Source organism: Sinocyclocheilus rhinocerous, unplaced genomic scaffold, assembly GCF_001515625.1.
Source record: "Sinocyclocheilus rhinocerous isolate Xijiao unplaced genomic scaffold, SAMN03320098_v1.1 scaffold519, whole genome shotgun sequence".
NCBI classification, from domain to species: Eukaryota; Metazoa; Chordata; class Actinopteri; order Cypriniformes; family Cyprinidae; genus Sinocyclocheilus; species Sinocyclocheilus rhinocerous.
In genome coordinates, this window is record NW_015665048.1 from 36526 (window position 1) to 49947 (window position 13422).

General features: G+C 35.2%; 3 protein-coding genes across 4 annotated transcripts in view; all 3 read right to left on the minus strand.

The window, feature by feature from the left end:
• LOC107731070 (gastrula zinc finger protein XlCGF57.1-like) overlaps positions 1-2776 on the minus strand; it is a 7637-nt gene extending 4861 nt beyond the window's left edge. The window contains exons 1-2 of the mRNA XM_016542054.1: positions 2606-2776; positions 2130-2368 (exon numbers count right to left, since the gene is read on the minus strand). Of these exons, the coding sequence (XP_016397540.1) occupies positions 2130-2368; positions 2606-2663 (297 nt within the window). The 5' untranslated portion in view covers positions 2664-2776. The remainder of the gene's footprint in view (positions 1-2129; positions 2369-2605) is intronic.
• Positions 2777-6356: 3580 nt separating this feature from the next.
• Positions 6357-6962, minus strand: LOC107731072 (oocyte zinc finger protein XlCOF6-like). Its single transcript, XM_016542055.1, has 2 exons — positions 6814-6962; positions 6357-6607 (listed from the first exon to the last, which is right to left on the minus strand). The coding sequence occupies exons 1-2, from the start codon at positions 6869-6871 to the stop codon at positions 6357-6359; spliced, it is 309 nt and encodes a 102-aa protein (XP_016397541.1). The 5' UTR covers positions 6872-6962.
• A 4023-nt stretch (positions 6963-10985) lies between these two features.
• On the minus strand, positions 10986-12440 carry LOC107731082 (gastrula zinc finger protein XlCGF7.1-like). Of its 2 annotated transcripts, none has more exons than XM_016542066.1 (2): positions 12166-12440; positions 10986-12036 (listed from the first exon to the last, which is right to left on the minus strand). In XM_016542066.1, the coding sequence occupies exons 1-2, from the start codon at positions 12187-12189 to the stop codon at positions 11203-11205; spliced, it is 858 nt and encodes a 285-aa protein (XP_016397552.1). In that variant the 5' UTR covers positions 12190-12440; the 3' UTR covers positions 10986-11202. The 2 variants fall into 2 exon arrangements, with proteins under 2 accessions (XP_016397552.1, XP_016397551.1); XM_016542065.1 differs by having other exon boundaries at positions 10986-12026; positions 12166-12437.
• Positions 12441-13422: the final 982 nt, after the last annotated feature.

Consider the following 13422-nt stretch of genomic DNA (forward strand, 5'->3'; position numbering starts at 1 on the left):
TTTTTAAACACTTCCTTTAAAAAAAAAAAAAAACAGTTTAATTAGAAAAAAATACAGGTCAATAATGCTATTTCAATTTAGCCTATAAATTATTGTTTATACTACATTTTCACTTAAAATGACATAACATATGATAATTTAACTTTAGCATTTAATGCATTGCATGACAAAATTACTTGCATTAGGCTTGCTGCGGTAGTTGGTGTTACTAGCATTACACAGTGTTCAGACTTACACCAATTACATTACTTTTCCACCGCAGGTGTGTCTCAGACAAAAGCAAGAGAGGTTAGGTTAACGGGTTAAACTGGGATTTGTTATGTGGGGGGCTCTGTGGTTTCAGGCTTTCGAGGGGTGCACCTGTTCATGCAAAGCCTACAAAATATTTTATCAATTGACAAACTTTAAAATATAACAAGTTGAAAGAGTCCTCTGCTATGAACACTAAAATGTTGATCAAAATCATTCTAGATGCTGGCAGTGTGCAAAGCTACATCTGATGACAATACAATCTTTCTGTAGGCCTGTGCCATCTCCTTTGTGTCAGTATCAAAAAAATGAATGATATTGCCATTAAAGGAGAGAATATAAATGCAAAATATTAAGAGTAGAACAGTCTTTTTATTAGGAAGATTAAACTGGAATTAAGTAACGTCATTACTTCATCTTTCATTTCAAATTCTTACATTTGAACTATAAATTCAATTACAATAATATGATCGTTGTTATCTATACGTTATCAAATTATTTTTTTTTACAATCATTTTTGCACTAATATCGGGACCTTCATGTCATTTTTCAAAACTCTAGACAAATAATTCACAACCGATGATCAAAATGCAAATTTTTCAAAACACAACACTTTTTCCAAATGCTTGGATACAATTCACATAAACCTATAGATCATTTGCTCACTGAACTAAAATCACAGGTTCAAAATGACACAACTTAACATCAAAGTATTACTATTTCAAAATGCAACTCACACATTATATCTGAATTGAGTGTCTATTCATTTCATTACAATGATCTAACTATCTATTGATCCAACTGCTCAAAATGCTAAGTAACACTAAGTTGCAAAAAGTTGCAAACAAATTTTAAAATTACACAAAGATAACTGCTACAAAATGCAGTTTTGAAATGCCGTTTTCATTTATTAAGGGAAAAAAGCTGTCCAAACCTGCCTGGCACTATGTGAAAAAGTAATTGCCCCCTAAACCTAATAACTAGTTGGGCCACCCTTTGCAGCAACAACTACAATCAAGCGTTTGTGATAACTGGCAATGAGTCTTTCACATCGCTGTGGAGGAATTTTGGCCCACTCTTCTTTGCAGAATTGTTGTAATTCAGCCACATTGGAGGGTTTTTGAGCATGAATGAACTGTTTAAGGTCTTGCCACAGCATCTCAATCGGATTTAAGTCCGGACTTTGACTTGGCCACTCCAAAACCTTAATTTTGTTTTTCTTGAGCCATTCAGGTGAACTTACTGGTGTGTTTGGGATCATTGTCCTGCTACATAACCCAAGTGCGCTTGAGCTTGAGGTCACAAACTGACGGCCGGACATTCTCCTTCAGGATTTTCTGATAGAGCAGAATTCATGCTTCCATCAATTATGGCAAGTCGTCCAGGTCCTGAATTCGACTTTTGGGGGTTGAATAATTTTGAACATGAATGTCTAGAGCCAATTTGATTTTTATCATGATTCATCAATGTTACATTCTCAGAATCACTCAAATGTGTATTAATAAACTTTCTCTAATAGTTCACTGATGCCTTTGTTGAATTGTTTTCATAAATTTCAGCTCGTTTTTGTGTGAAATTCTCTTCGGCCTGTGAAATAGTGTTTCCATCTTCATCTGTGAAAAGATTAGGTTTTTGAAATTGATAATAGTATTGATAATGATAATTAGTAATGTAAGTGAACCTCAATTTAGCAAAAAATCTAATGTATAGTTTTAAATGTATTGTTATATGTCAGTTTTCATCTAAACATTCCTCATCAGTCATTAAAGAGAATGAAGGAGAACACCAACCTGTTTGTTCCTCTGTATCTTCATCTCTCATTCTGCAGGCTTCTTCCTCAAACTCCCTCTTTCCAACAGTATGTCAGTAGTTTATCCTGCTCTAGTGTGAACCATTAGGTGTCTGGTCAAGCCTTTTTTGTCAACAAAATCCTTTCCACACTGAGTGCATGTGAACAGATTCTCTCCGGTGTGAATTCTCATGTGTTTCGTAAGTTCTTGTTTACGTGAGTAGCTTTTTCCACACTCGGAGCAGGTAAAAGAATCTTTGACTCCAGTTTTTTCAGCTCGTTTTTGTGTGAAAATCTCTTCGGTCTGTGAAACAGTGTTTCCATCTTCATCTGTGAAAAGATGAGGTTTTTGAAATTGATGCCATTTGTTTTTATTCATTTCCATCAAGTCTAAATCAAAAATGTAATTCTCAATATAATATTAATTTAAAGAAGGACAAAAAGTAATGTAAGTGAACCTCAATTTAGCAAAAAATCTAATGTATAGTTTTAAATGTATTGTTTTATGTCAGTTTTCATCTGAATATTCCTCATCAGTCATTAAAGAGAATGAAGGAGAACACCAACCTGTTTGTTCCTCTGTATCTTCATCTCTCATTCTGCAGGGTTCTTCCTCAAACTCCATCTTTCCAACAGTATGTCAGTAGTTTCTCCTGGAGTAATTCCTCCTGCTTGCTTCTTCTTCAGCTGTGGGAAGATGGGAATATTCTCCAGCATTTAAACTCTCATGAACGGCTGTGAAGCTCATTTAGCAGATGCTCAAACACTCACAGTTACTCTCAATCATCCAGCTTTAAGTGTTTTGGGCAAATTGTCGTTTTAGAGTGTTATCAGAAATTAGCTTCAAATTTCCAGCACTTTTAAAGCAATTCATTTATTCATTATATTGCTTAGCACAACTCACAGTCTTCACACGTTGCTGTGTAAACAAGCAGTCAATATACATTTCAGTATCGATAGATTAGGATTCAATATCAGGCAGATTATTTCAGTAGCCTAACTGCTACCACTCATTGTTTTTGATTCACTAAAATGAACCGAGTCATAAGAGTCGTTCATGAATCAGACACCGCTCAAGCTATATCACATGAATAAATATTCACATTTAGATTTCTCCAGCAAATAATCAAATGCATGTACTTACAGTCTGATAAACAGCAGATATCGGCCCTGTCCCAAATCGCACCCTAAACCTCTCGGTCTTACTCTGAGTCCACACTTTCGTGACGTAATGCCGCTTTGACTGCCGGGTAGAAGGCCGCAAGAGTGCACTCAGAGAGCATCGGGGGGCGCTAGAAGCAATATTTATGAAAGGGGGGCGCTGAGGTGTTTTTGGGAGATGTTTGCATGGTCAAGGCGAGTTTACACCAAACCTGTATGAGCTGAAACTTGCAAAAGAAAATGGTCTGCAATGTTCTAACTACACTGGATGCATCAAAGCGAACTTTCCGTATCTGTCTATTTGTAGCGCGTGGAGTGCGTCAGAAATAGAACGCGGCACCCGTTTAAAAGAATAGACACGATAAACACGATTTTTTTTTTTTGCCTCCTTGGAAAACTAATGATAATGATACTTCAAATCCAGTCCAATCAAATGTCATTAATGTCAACCCTTACCAAAAAGTATACTTCAAGTTTATTTTAGTAAGTATACTTAAAGGTACAATAGGAGATCTTGGAAAATGCTAACTTTAGCCTGATAGCACTGAAAGCGAACGTCCCACCCTTCCTGCAATCGCCGTCCAAAGCCACGCCCCCTGAACGCATTTACACTCACAGACCAGAGACAACATTACTACAATAGGCTACATCAGGTTCCCAATTCCAGCCCATAAAGTATATTTTTGAGAAGTACATAAATCCCATTTCTGAGAAGTACATAAAAAGTAGACTAAAAGTATACTTTCCTATTTTTTTGTTTAAAAGAAGTATACTAATAGCACACTTGATTACACTTCTTTTTCGTAAGGGAAGTGGCATTCACTGAGATTTTTTAAAATTATATATATGGCCTAGGCTGTTTAACAGTATCTGGGCTAAATACAGGCTTTTAAAATATATTATAAATAAAATATATAATATACACCACCATTCAAAAGGGGGTCAGTGAGATTTTTTTCATGGTTTTGAAACAAATCTCTTCTGCTCAGTAAGGCTGCATTTATTTGATCAAAAATAAAGTGAAAACATTAAATCTACCATTTGAAGGAACTGCTTTCTACATGAATAGATTTTAAAATGCATTTTCCTGCATGCTAAAGCTGCATTACACATGATCCTACAGAAATCATGCTGATTGCTGCTCAAAAGTGACCAAAAAAAGTGAAAGTAACAAGAAACATTTCTTCTTAGCTGTTATATATAGCTGAAAATGGTTGCGCTGCTTAATAAAATGTGTGGAGGTGTTTTTATTTTCCGATGAACAGAAAGATTGAAATATAAATATGAAATGGAAAATAGAAATGTGAATTATTTGAAATGATTTAAAATATAAATATTTGTTAAGATTATTAATGTCTTTACTGGCTTTTTTTTTTTTGGTGCACATTTTTTATTGCAAGATAGGGTACATATCAACATCATAAGCCACACCACACTGACATAAAAAAGCAAGATATGAAATTTAATGGAATTTAATATAAATCAGGACAGCACTAAAATAGTAACTATTTTGATGAGAAGCAAAGGCTTCCCATCTTTCTAGTTTTCTTTAGAGTATTTAAAAGGAAACTTTGAAATATTCTCACAAAATCTAAGAAGTAAAGGAGGGTTTACATTTCTTCCATGTGCATGTGTAAATGTGATATTTTACCAACCTAAATTACCATGTTCAGTCAGAAAACAGGGAATTCAAGATATTTTTAAAAACAGGGTATTTTCTAAAACTATAAGGGATAAATATGATTATTTTTCACTGAAAGTTTATTGAAAACATCCACCCAAAAATTAGAGGTAAATCACAGCAGTATAGAAAGGGTGTTCAAGAGTTCCAGGAAAGGAAGAACGAGTTGCTATAAACACAGACCACACATATTTGATTCTTACTTCAGTTTTTTTTCCTTCATATTATTTAAATAAGAAAACACATCTGTAGTTTTTATATTTGTTTAAAATGATTCTTATACTAGATGAATAGCAATATTGAATACATTGTTAAACATTTTGATTTCACACAAACTAAAGTACATTAAATAAATTGGTACAATTAGTTTTATACTTTATTTCTCAGTTTCAAAATGTGCAATTAGTGCATTGCACACAACATTTAAGAGGTCAGAAAATATCATTAACCAACCCCTCTTCAACCATAAGCTACGCCATGACCAAACTTACTGATTTTGAAATATTTTCATCCACACTGTTTACAGATTGAGTTTCAAACACCATAAAACAGCTCGTGAACATTTACAGTCATTTACAGAGTGATTTCAATCTAAGAAAGTTTTTTCAGTATGTTCTCAATACATATAAAGTTACAATAAAAAAGTTGTTTGTGATATGGATGATGATTTATGGATTATTGTTGCCAGTTTCACAAAAGCTCATATGCACAATTAATGTGATTCATTTAACTCTTCAACATAAAAATAAACATACCCCTTCATAAATCATAGCATTTTATGGCTACTCTAGCATCTAAAACTATCAGTTTGACCTTCCAAAGGGGAGGAAATCACATTGTTGGAACTGATTCCAGCTATAGCTTTACCTGAGCATCAATTTATTTACTTGAATGTCATGGATATGAATGCAAACTTGTCTCCCAGCAATCTCCCAGACTGGCTCATTTAGACAACTTTGGGCCATGCTTTTTCATATGAACCTGTAGAGCAGAGAGTCGGGCAAAACTCCTCCCGCATGAAGAGCACTGGTGTGGCTTCTCTCCAGTGTGAATCATCTCATGCTTTTTTAAATATGACGAGTAATTAAAACTCTTTCCACAGTGTGAGCACTTGTAAGGTTTTTCTCCAGTGTGAATCCTCTGGTGTTGTTTTAAGAGGTTGGGTTTAACAAAGGTCTTTCCACAGTCAAAGCACAAATGAGGTCTCACACCAGTATGAATACTCTCATGTTCTTTTAAAGTTTGCGGTTGTGAAAAACTCTTTCCACAAAAAGTGCAAAAGTGAGGCTTCACACCAGTATGAAGTTTAAGATGTCTTCTTAAACTTGATGGGGAAAAAATTTGTTTATCACTGATCACAGAAAAACGACCTCACTCCACCCTGAGAAGATAGATGGAATAGTAGAAAGGCACACTGAGTGCATGTGAACGTTTTTTCTCCAGTGTGAAATCTTGTGTGTATTTCTAAGTTTTGTTTTAGAATAAAACTCTTTCCACACTGAGTGCGTGTACAGGCCTCTCTCCAGTGTGAACTCTCATGTGTCTGTTAAGTTCTGGTTTACATGTGTAACTCTTTCCACACTCTGTGCAGGCGAAAGATCCTTTGACTCCAGTTTTTCCAGCTCGGTTTTTTTTTTCAGTCTTTGAAATAATAGTGTTTTCATCTTCATCTGTGACATAAGGTTTTTGAAACCGATGCTGCTTGTCCTTATTCACTTCCATTGAGTCTAAAAATCAACATATATTAATTAATGAATAGGCTATTCAATTAAAGAATAACAAATGGGAAAGAAGATTAAATATAACTGAGTCTCAATTTAACAAAAATTGGCTTATTACTGATTTTAACTGAATTTTAGATGTATTGTTTTATGTCAGATTTCATCTGAATATTCCTCATAAGTCAATACAGAGAAGGAAGGAAAACACCAACCTGTTTGTTCCTCTGTATCTTCATCTCTCATTCTGCAGGGTTCTTCCTCAAACTCCATCTTTCCAACAGTATGTCAGTAGTTTCTCCTGGAGTAATTCCTCCTGCTTGCTTCTTCTTCAGCTGTGGGAAGATGGGAATATTCTCCAGCATTTAAATTCTCATGAATGGCTGTGGAGCGGCTTCACTGAAGGTATCAATGGAGCTAATTTCACACACAATCACTCTGAGTTAAAGTTTTTTCAGTTCTTCAATTCCCACAATTTGCGACTGTTTAAGATTTGCTATAACATTTTATAGAAATCTTCTGTCCTTTTTTCCAGTTGTTGATGTGATGCATGTGAAAATATTTATACTATGGGGTGTATTATTATACAGAAAAAGGGCATACCGTCTATAGCAGTATTCATTAAATAGTAGCCTAAATATACATGGATGACCTAGTAGGAGTTGTGAGAGGCAGTGAAGCGACGCAACTGACGCCATATGGTCACATGACATATATAACATGGCATATGTAGTATGTTACAATACTGATTGAGCGTTTAAGACTGTGGGCTGGGATGCAAGGTACATTTCTTAACTGGTTTAGTTCATATCTTTCAGGGAGAACTTTTTCTGTTGAATTAGGAAATTTCTCATCCTCTTCTGCTCTGATGAAGTGTGGGGTAGGAGTTGTGAAAGGCAGTGAAGCGACGCAACTGACGCCATATGGTCACATGACATATATAACATGGCAAATGTAGTATGTTACAATACTGATTGAGCGTTTAAGACTGTGGGCTGGGATGCAAGGTACATTTCTTAACTGGTTTAGTTCATATCTTTCAGGGAGAACTTTTTCTGTTGAATTAGGAAATTTCTCATCCTCTTCTGCTCTGATGAAGTGTGGGGTTCCCCAAGGATCAATATTGGGTCCAGCGGTATTTTCTATTTACATGCTTCCTTTGGCTGTTATCTGTCAGAAACATAATGTATGCTATCATCTTTATGCCGATGATACACAGCTTTATCTGCCTATAAAAATGGGGGATAATTCACCCTTACAGTTTCTTTTGCATGTTTTAAGGATATTAAGGAATGGATGGCAGCAAATTTTCTTCATTTGAATGAATCAAAGACTGAAGTGATAGTGTTTGGCCCTCCGAGTGTTTCTGAACCCATAATCAAATTTAAATCTAAGGTACATAATCATGCAAAGAGTCTTGGAGTCATTTTTGATGCAGAGTTAAAGTTTGATAAGCACATTAATTCTGTGGTTAGAGGTGGTTTTTACCAATTAAGGAATATAGCAAAATTTAAACCTTTTCTATCTTTTAATGATTTGGAAGTTGTTATCCATGCTTTTATCATGTCCAGACTGGACTATTGTAATTCCTTGTACTATGGTGTTTCTCATGCATCAATTTCACGCCTGCAGCTGGTTCAAAATGCAGCTGCTAGGCTTTTAACTTGTTAGTATAACACCAGTATTAGCATCCTTCATTGGCTTCCAGTCCCATTTAGGATTCAGTAGTTATTATTATTTGTTTTTAAAGGTTTAAATGGACTGGCACCACGTTATATTAGTGAACTTCTTCAGCAGCATACATCATCCAGGCCCTTACGATCTGCACAAAGACTCCAGCTAGTTGTTCCCAAGTCTCGATTAAAATCAAAAGGAGACCTTTTCTGTTGCAGCTCCTCGTCTATGGAATAGTTTAGCTCTCCAAGTTAGATCTTGTGCCACTCTTGATGTTTTTAAATCTCATTTAAAGACTTATCTCTTTTCTCTTGCATTTGACTGTAATTAATTTTATCTATTTTTGTGATGTGTTACTGTGTTTTATAATTTTATACTGTATGTGCTATGTCTGATTTGTAAAGCACTTTGGCCAATGTCTGTTGTTTTTAAACGTGCTATATAAATAAAACAGAATAGAATAGAATAGAATTTAAAGTCACACCAGAGGTGTTCAGCTGGGATTAGGACTTTTCTTTCTGCAGACCAGTCAAGTTCTTCCACACTGACTGAATCAATCATTTCTTTTTGAACCTTGCCTCATACACAGAGGCATTGTCATGTTAGAATAGAAAAGGGTCCTGTCCAAACTGTTGCTATAAAATTAGAAGCGCACAATTCCCTAGAATATCATTATATGCTTAAACATTAAGATTTGTACTCATGGAAATGACTAAAGTGGGGAATATTCTCCAGCATTTAAACTCTCATGAACGGCTGTGGAGCGGCTTCACTGAAGGAGTCAATGGAGCTCATTTAGCAGATACTCATCACACTTTCAATCGCTGTGTTTTGGCCAAACAGTCGTTTAGAAACAATAGCATGAATTGATTTTTTTCATTTAAAAGTTTTACTGAATAAAAAGAAAAATCAGACACACCATATGGAACAACACACGGAGTCTTGACTTTTACATATAATAAAATCCACAAACATATACATTTCACCTGCCCTCTGCTACTTAACAATGACTGAAATAATCTGTTAGATTGTGACTATATTGTTTGTTTGAACTTCTATAGTATAACCTATAGTTTATAAGTGTTAAGGGTGCAAAATGGTTACGAATAAAGTAAATGTTTGCAGCATGTGTAAAATGTTTCCAGACTGTATAGTGACTCTATAGTAACAAGCATCAAATGAGTGTTGTGTTCATCTACTGTACGTAACTGTTATTTTGTAAAAAAAAAAAAATTGTCTTTATCTTCTCAAAAGTGTCGTTATAATCAGAAATGAGCTCTAGATTTCCAGCACTGTTAAACTATCAGTTCTTCAATTCTCACAGCAGCTCAGAGTGAAGCTGAAAGATTATTAATGAGGGTTGATTTCTGTAATCAGACATCCATTAAACCTGTGAATGTGTGAGAAGTAAAGACAAAGGAAGAGTTTGCAGATCACAGATATGAGCATTTAACTTAAATACTCCAGTTCTCTTTGTCAGACTTTTGCATAATAATTTACAGGTAAACAGATGGGTTAGAAAATAATGTTTTATTTTGTTTACAAAACTGACTCTAGAACATTTCTTTGTTAGTGTGTCTGAAATTAAAATATTCTTTGAAATAGTATGATGCTAGCAACTTCCTTTTGATGATACAATATTTGGAAGGGAAAAAAGTCTGTTGCAAAATGAGCAAAATGAACAATTTTCAGAAGGTGTCACACAGACTTTTTAGATGCAGATAAATGCAGTCTAATAATTGGTCACATTTTTATGAAAAACAAATAAAAAATACAAAATAGAGTGGAATAAAATATGATGGTTTATATATTCTGTGATAATGACTTTTAGGATAAAGACATGTTCACCTTTACACTCTTTCACCTTTGTTAAACCATGTGGTGCATTACTTCTTCAAACAAAAGTCATCATTAAATACACACATTCATCACTGTTCAAACTGCACAAAATTGTTTTTAGTTTTAATTTAACAAATTTAAATCTGTTTTTAAATGCATATGAGAGCAGAAAAAGAGGGTCACAAGCTATTGGATCAAGACAAATAAATAATTTGAAGCTTGTCAGATGAAACACCATATATATATATATATATATATATATATAACAGCATATATGTTCTATTCAAGAACAATCAGTTACTGCTGTATTCAAAATCATGAAGAAATTCAGAAGAGATCAGCATGACATTTAATATGAGGAAATAAAATTTTTTGATTTGAGGTGCTTGTCGTTTCCTAAATTTCCATAAATGTACTCACAGGGTAATAAAACAGTAGATTTAAAGAAGTTTTGTGATCCATGTTATTAAGTCAGTAAGCTGATAAGGTTGACAATAAAATGGTGCCATCAAGAGTCAAATTTATGGTACTGCCTTTTTTTAGAAAAACAAAGAATTTTACTGAAGATGAGACACAATCTGCTTTAAAATAAGAAAACAATTAAATAATTGTGCAGTAAGAATTCTTTTACCTTATCATTACTGACCAAAAGTCAAGTTAAAAGCTTAAAACTAACTTCTTAAGCATGGGTTCATCTCTTTACAACTATAGATAACAGCTGTATTTCCCTACTGCATTGCCACAGACGTTTCATTCAGTTTTAATTGAAAAACATCTAGTACAGTTTTTTGTTCAAAAACACAACATCAGTTATTTAACAAAACCATTTGATCATTTGTAAACAAAAGTAAATGTATTTAATAAGACACTTAAGTTTTCTTCCTTTTTATTTCTCATAGAAATCAGTACATCACACACAACATTATAAACAATAAATGGCATCACTATTAATAAACCTATTTAACCATAAACTACCCCAAGCCAAAACTGGACTGATTTCAACGTTTTCGCCCTAAATGCAAGAGTTTCTAACACCATTGAACAGCTCATGAACATTAACAGAGATTTAACGGACTGATCTTGCCATTGTTTCACAAATGCTTTTGCTCACTCAGACAACGCTTTTTCTTATGAGTCAGTAGATTAGAGGAGCGGGCGAAACTCTTCCCACACGAAGAGCACTGATACGGCTTTTCTCCAGTGTGAATTCTCTCATGATCTTTCAAGGTTGATGAATGAGAGAAACTCTTCTCACAGTGTAAGCACGTGTATGGTTTCTCTCCAGTGTGAATCCTCTGGTGTGTTTTTAAGTTGCTCGACGAACTAAAGGTCTTCCCGCAGTCAAAGCACATATAAGGTCTCACTCCAGTATGAATACTCTGGTGATACTGTAAGGTTTTCAGTGCTGAAAACCTCTTTCCACAAAAACTGCAAACGTGAGGCTTCACGCCAGTATGAATTTTAAGGTGTTCTCTTAAGTTTGTTTCAAAAGCAAATGTTTTATCACACTGATCACAGCTGAATGATCTCACTCCGGAGTGAGAGACCAGATGATCCCTCAGAATGCTTTTGGATGTGAAACTCTTCCCACATTGAGTGCATGTGAATGGTTTTTCTCCAGTGTGAACTTGCAGGTGCCGATTCAATCCTCCTTTCAGAACAAAACTCTTTCCACACTGAGTGCATGCGAATGGTTTTTCTCCAGCATGAAATCTCATGTGTCTCATTAGGTTTGATTTATCATTGAAACTTCTTCCACACTCGGTGCAGGCGAAAGAACCCTTTTCAGCAGTTTTGCGAGCACTTTTTAATGTGAAGTTCATGTCAGTCTGTGAAACAATGTTTCCATCTTCATTTGTGAAATGATGAGTTTTTTGAAACCGATGTTGTTCGTCTTCAATCACTTCCATTGAGTCTAAAATTAACTCAAATTAGAAACAAGATGAAATCAACTTAAGCCTTAATTTAGCACACATCTAGGTTACTGCTGTCTACTAGCGTTATTATATTTTATGTCAGTTTTCATCTTGATGTTCCTGCTGGAAAACACCAACCTGTTTGTTCGTCTGTATCTTCATCTCTCATTCTGCAGGGTTCTTCCTCAAACTCCATCTTTCCAACAGTATGTCAGTAGTTTCTCCTGGAGTAATTCCTCCTGCTTGCTTCTTCTTCAGCTGTGGGAAGATGGGAATATTCTCCAGCATTTAAACTCTCATGAACGGCTGTGCAGCAGATGCTCACACTTACAATCGTTTGCAATCATCCAGCTTTAAATGGGCAGAGGAAAGGGGAAAAAACGTAAGATATCGCGTTTTTAGAACGTCGTGTCATGCGCGAGACAACAGGCGCGAGTGAATACAATAAACGAACCTTTTCGAAGCTTCGAATCAATTGAACCAATTGCTTCGCAAAATGATTCACTCTTTCAAAGCGCTCCAAACACCACACGCTGGTGACGCCTGCTGGTCAAAACTGTGTACATGCAACAAAAACTTAAAGTAGACTGTGGCCAAAACATGCAAAAGTATTCACCCTCAAACGAAAGCATGATGAGCACACTTGGGTGAAGCTGTGATAATAGCATATTGGCGAAACATTGTTTAATACAGTCTATGGGGCGAAACCAATTTGGCAAACGATCCAGTGCTTATTTGTGTTTGCGGTCTGGAGAGCGTCAAAGGTTTTTATTTACAACGCACTTTGCAGTGTTGAGCGTTGTAGGCAATCACAGACATGTCTGTTGATTTCGTGAACGCAATGGCCAATCAGAGGCGTTTGTGAATCCATTCATCGCTCAAAACAGGAGTTTTTCCTCCAGTGCTGCAATCAAGCTTTTAATAAAGAAGCAACTTTACATATGAAACACGTGCCGTATATTCCTATTTTTCTGGGGGTATTCGATAGGGTTTGGTGAAAAACAAAACTGAAGTAATTGATTTAGAAATAAGATTTTCTTATAGTTGACAGGCGTTTCGCCATAATAGATAATTCTGGGTAGATTAAGCTTCAAATAGGCGGAGGAGGAGTATGCAGTTGTATTTACCTTCTGGACTCCTTCAACTGTTGCATGTCACTGTTATTGTCAGATTTAGGTTTCTACCAATAAAAACAAAACGAATGTCCCCAGTCTGATACACAGCACATTGACTCCTTTCATGAACCTCAAATGACTCAACAACATCGCATTGTTGAAAGGAAAAGACTGTTTTTTTCTTTCAAGATCATTTCTCCAAGGTATAAGGTATAACCATATAAGATAAAAGCACAGATGACCTTAAATTTTATTTAATCTTTTTAATACTAGATAGATT

Coding starts and splice junctions, on each gene's coding strand:
- LOC107731072 (XM_016542055.1), bottom strand. CDS start 6,871: ATGGAGTTTGAGGAAGAACCCTGCAGAATGAGAGATGAAGATACAGAG. Junction 6,608..6,813: donor AGATACAGAGGAACAAACAG/GTTGGTGTTTTC, acceptor GTTGATTTTTAG/ACTCAATGGAAGTGAATAAG.
- LOC107731082 (XM_016542065.1), bottom strand. CDS start 12,223: ATGGAGTTTGAGGAAGAACCCTGCAGAATGAGAGATGAAGATACAGAC. Junction 12,027..12,165: donor AGATACAGACGAACAAACAG/GTTGGTGTTTTC, acceptor AGTTAATTTTAG/ACTCAATGGAAGTGATTGAA.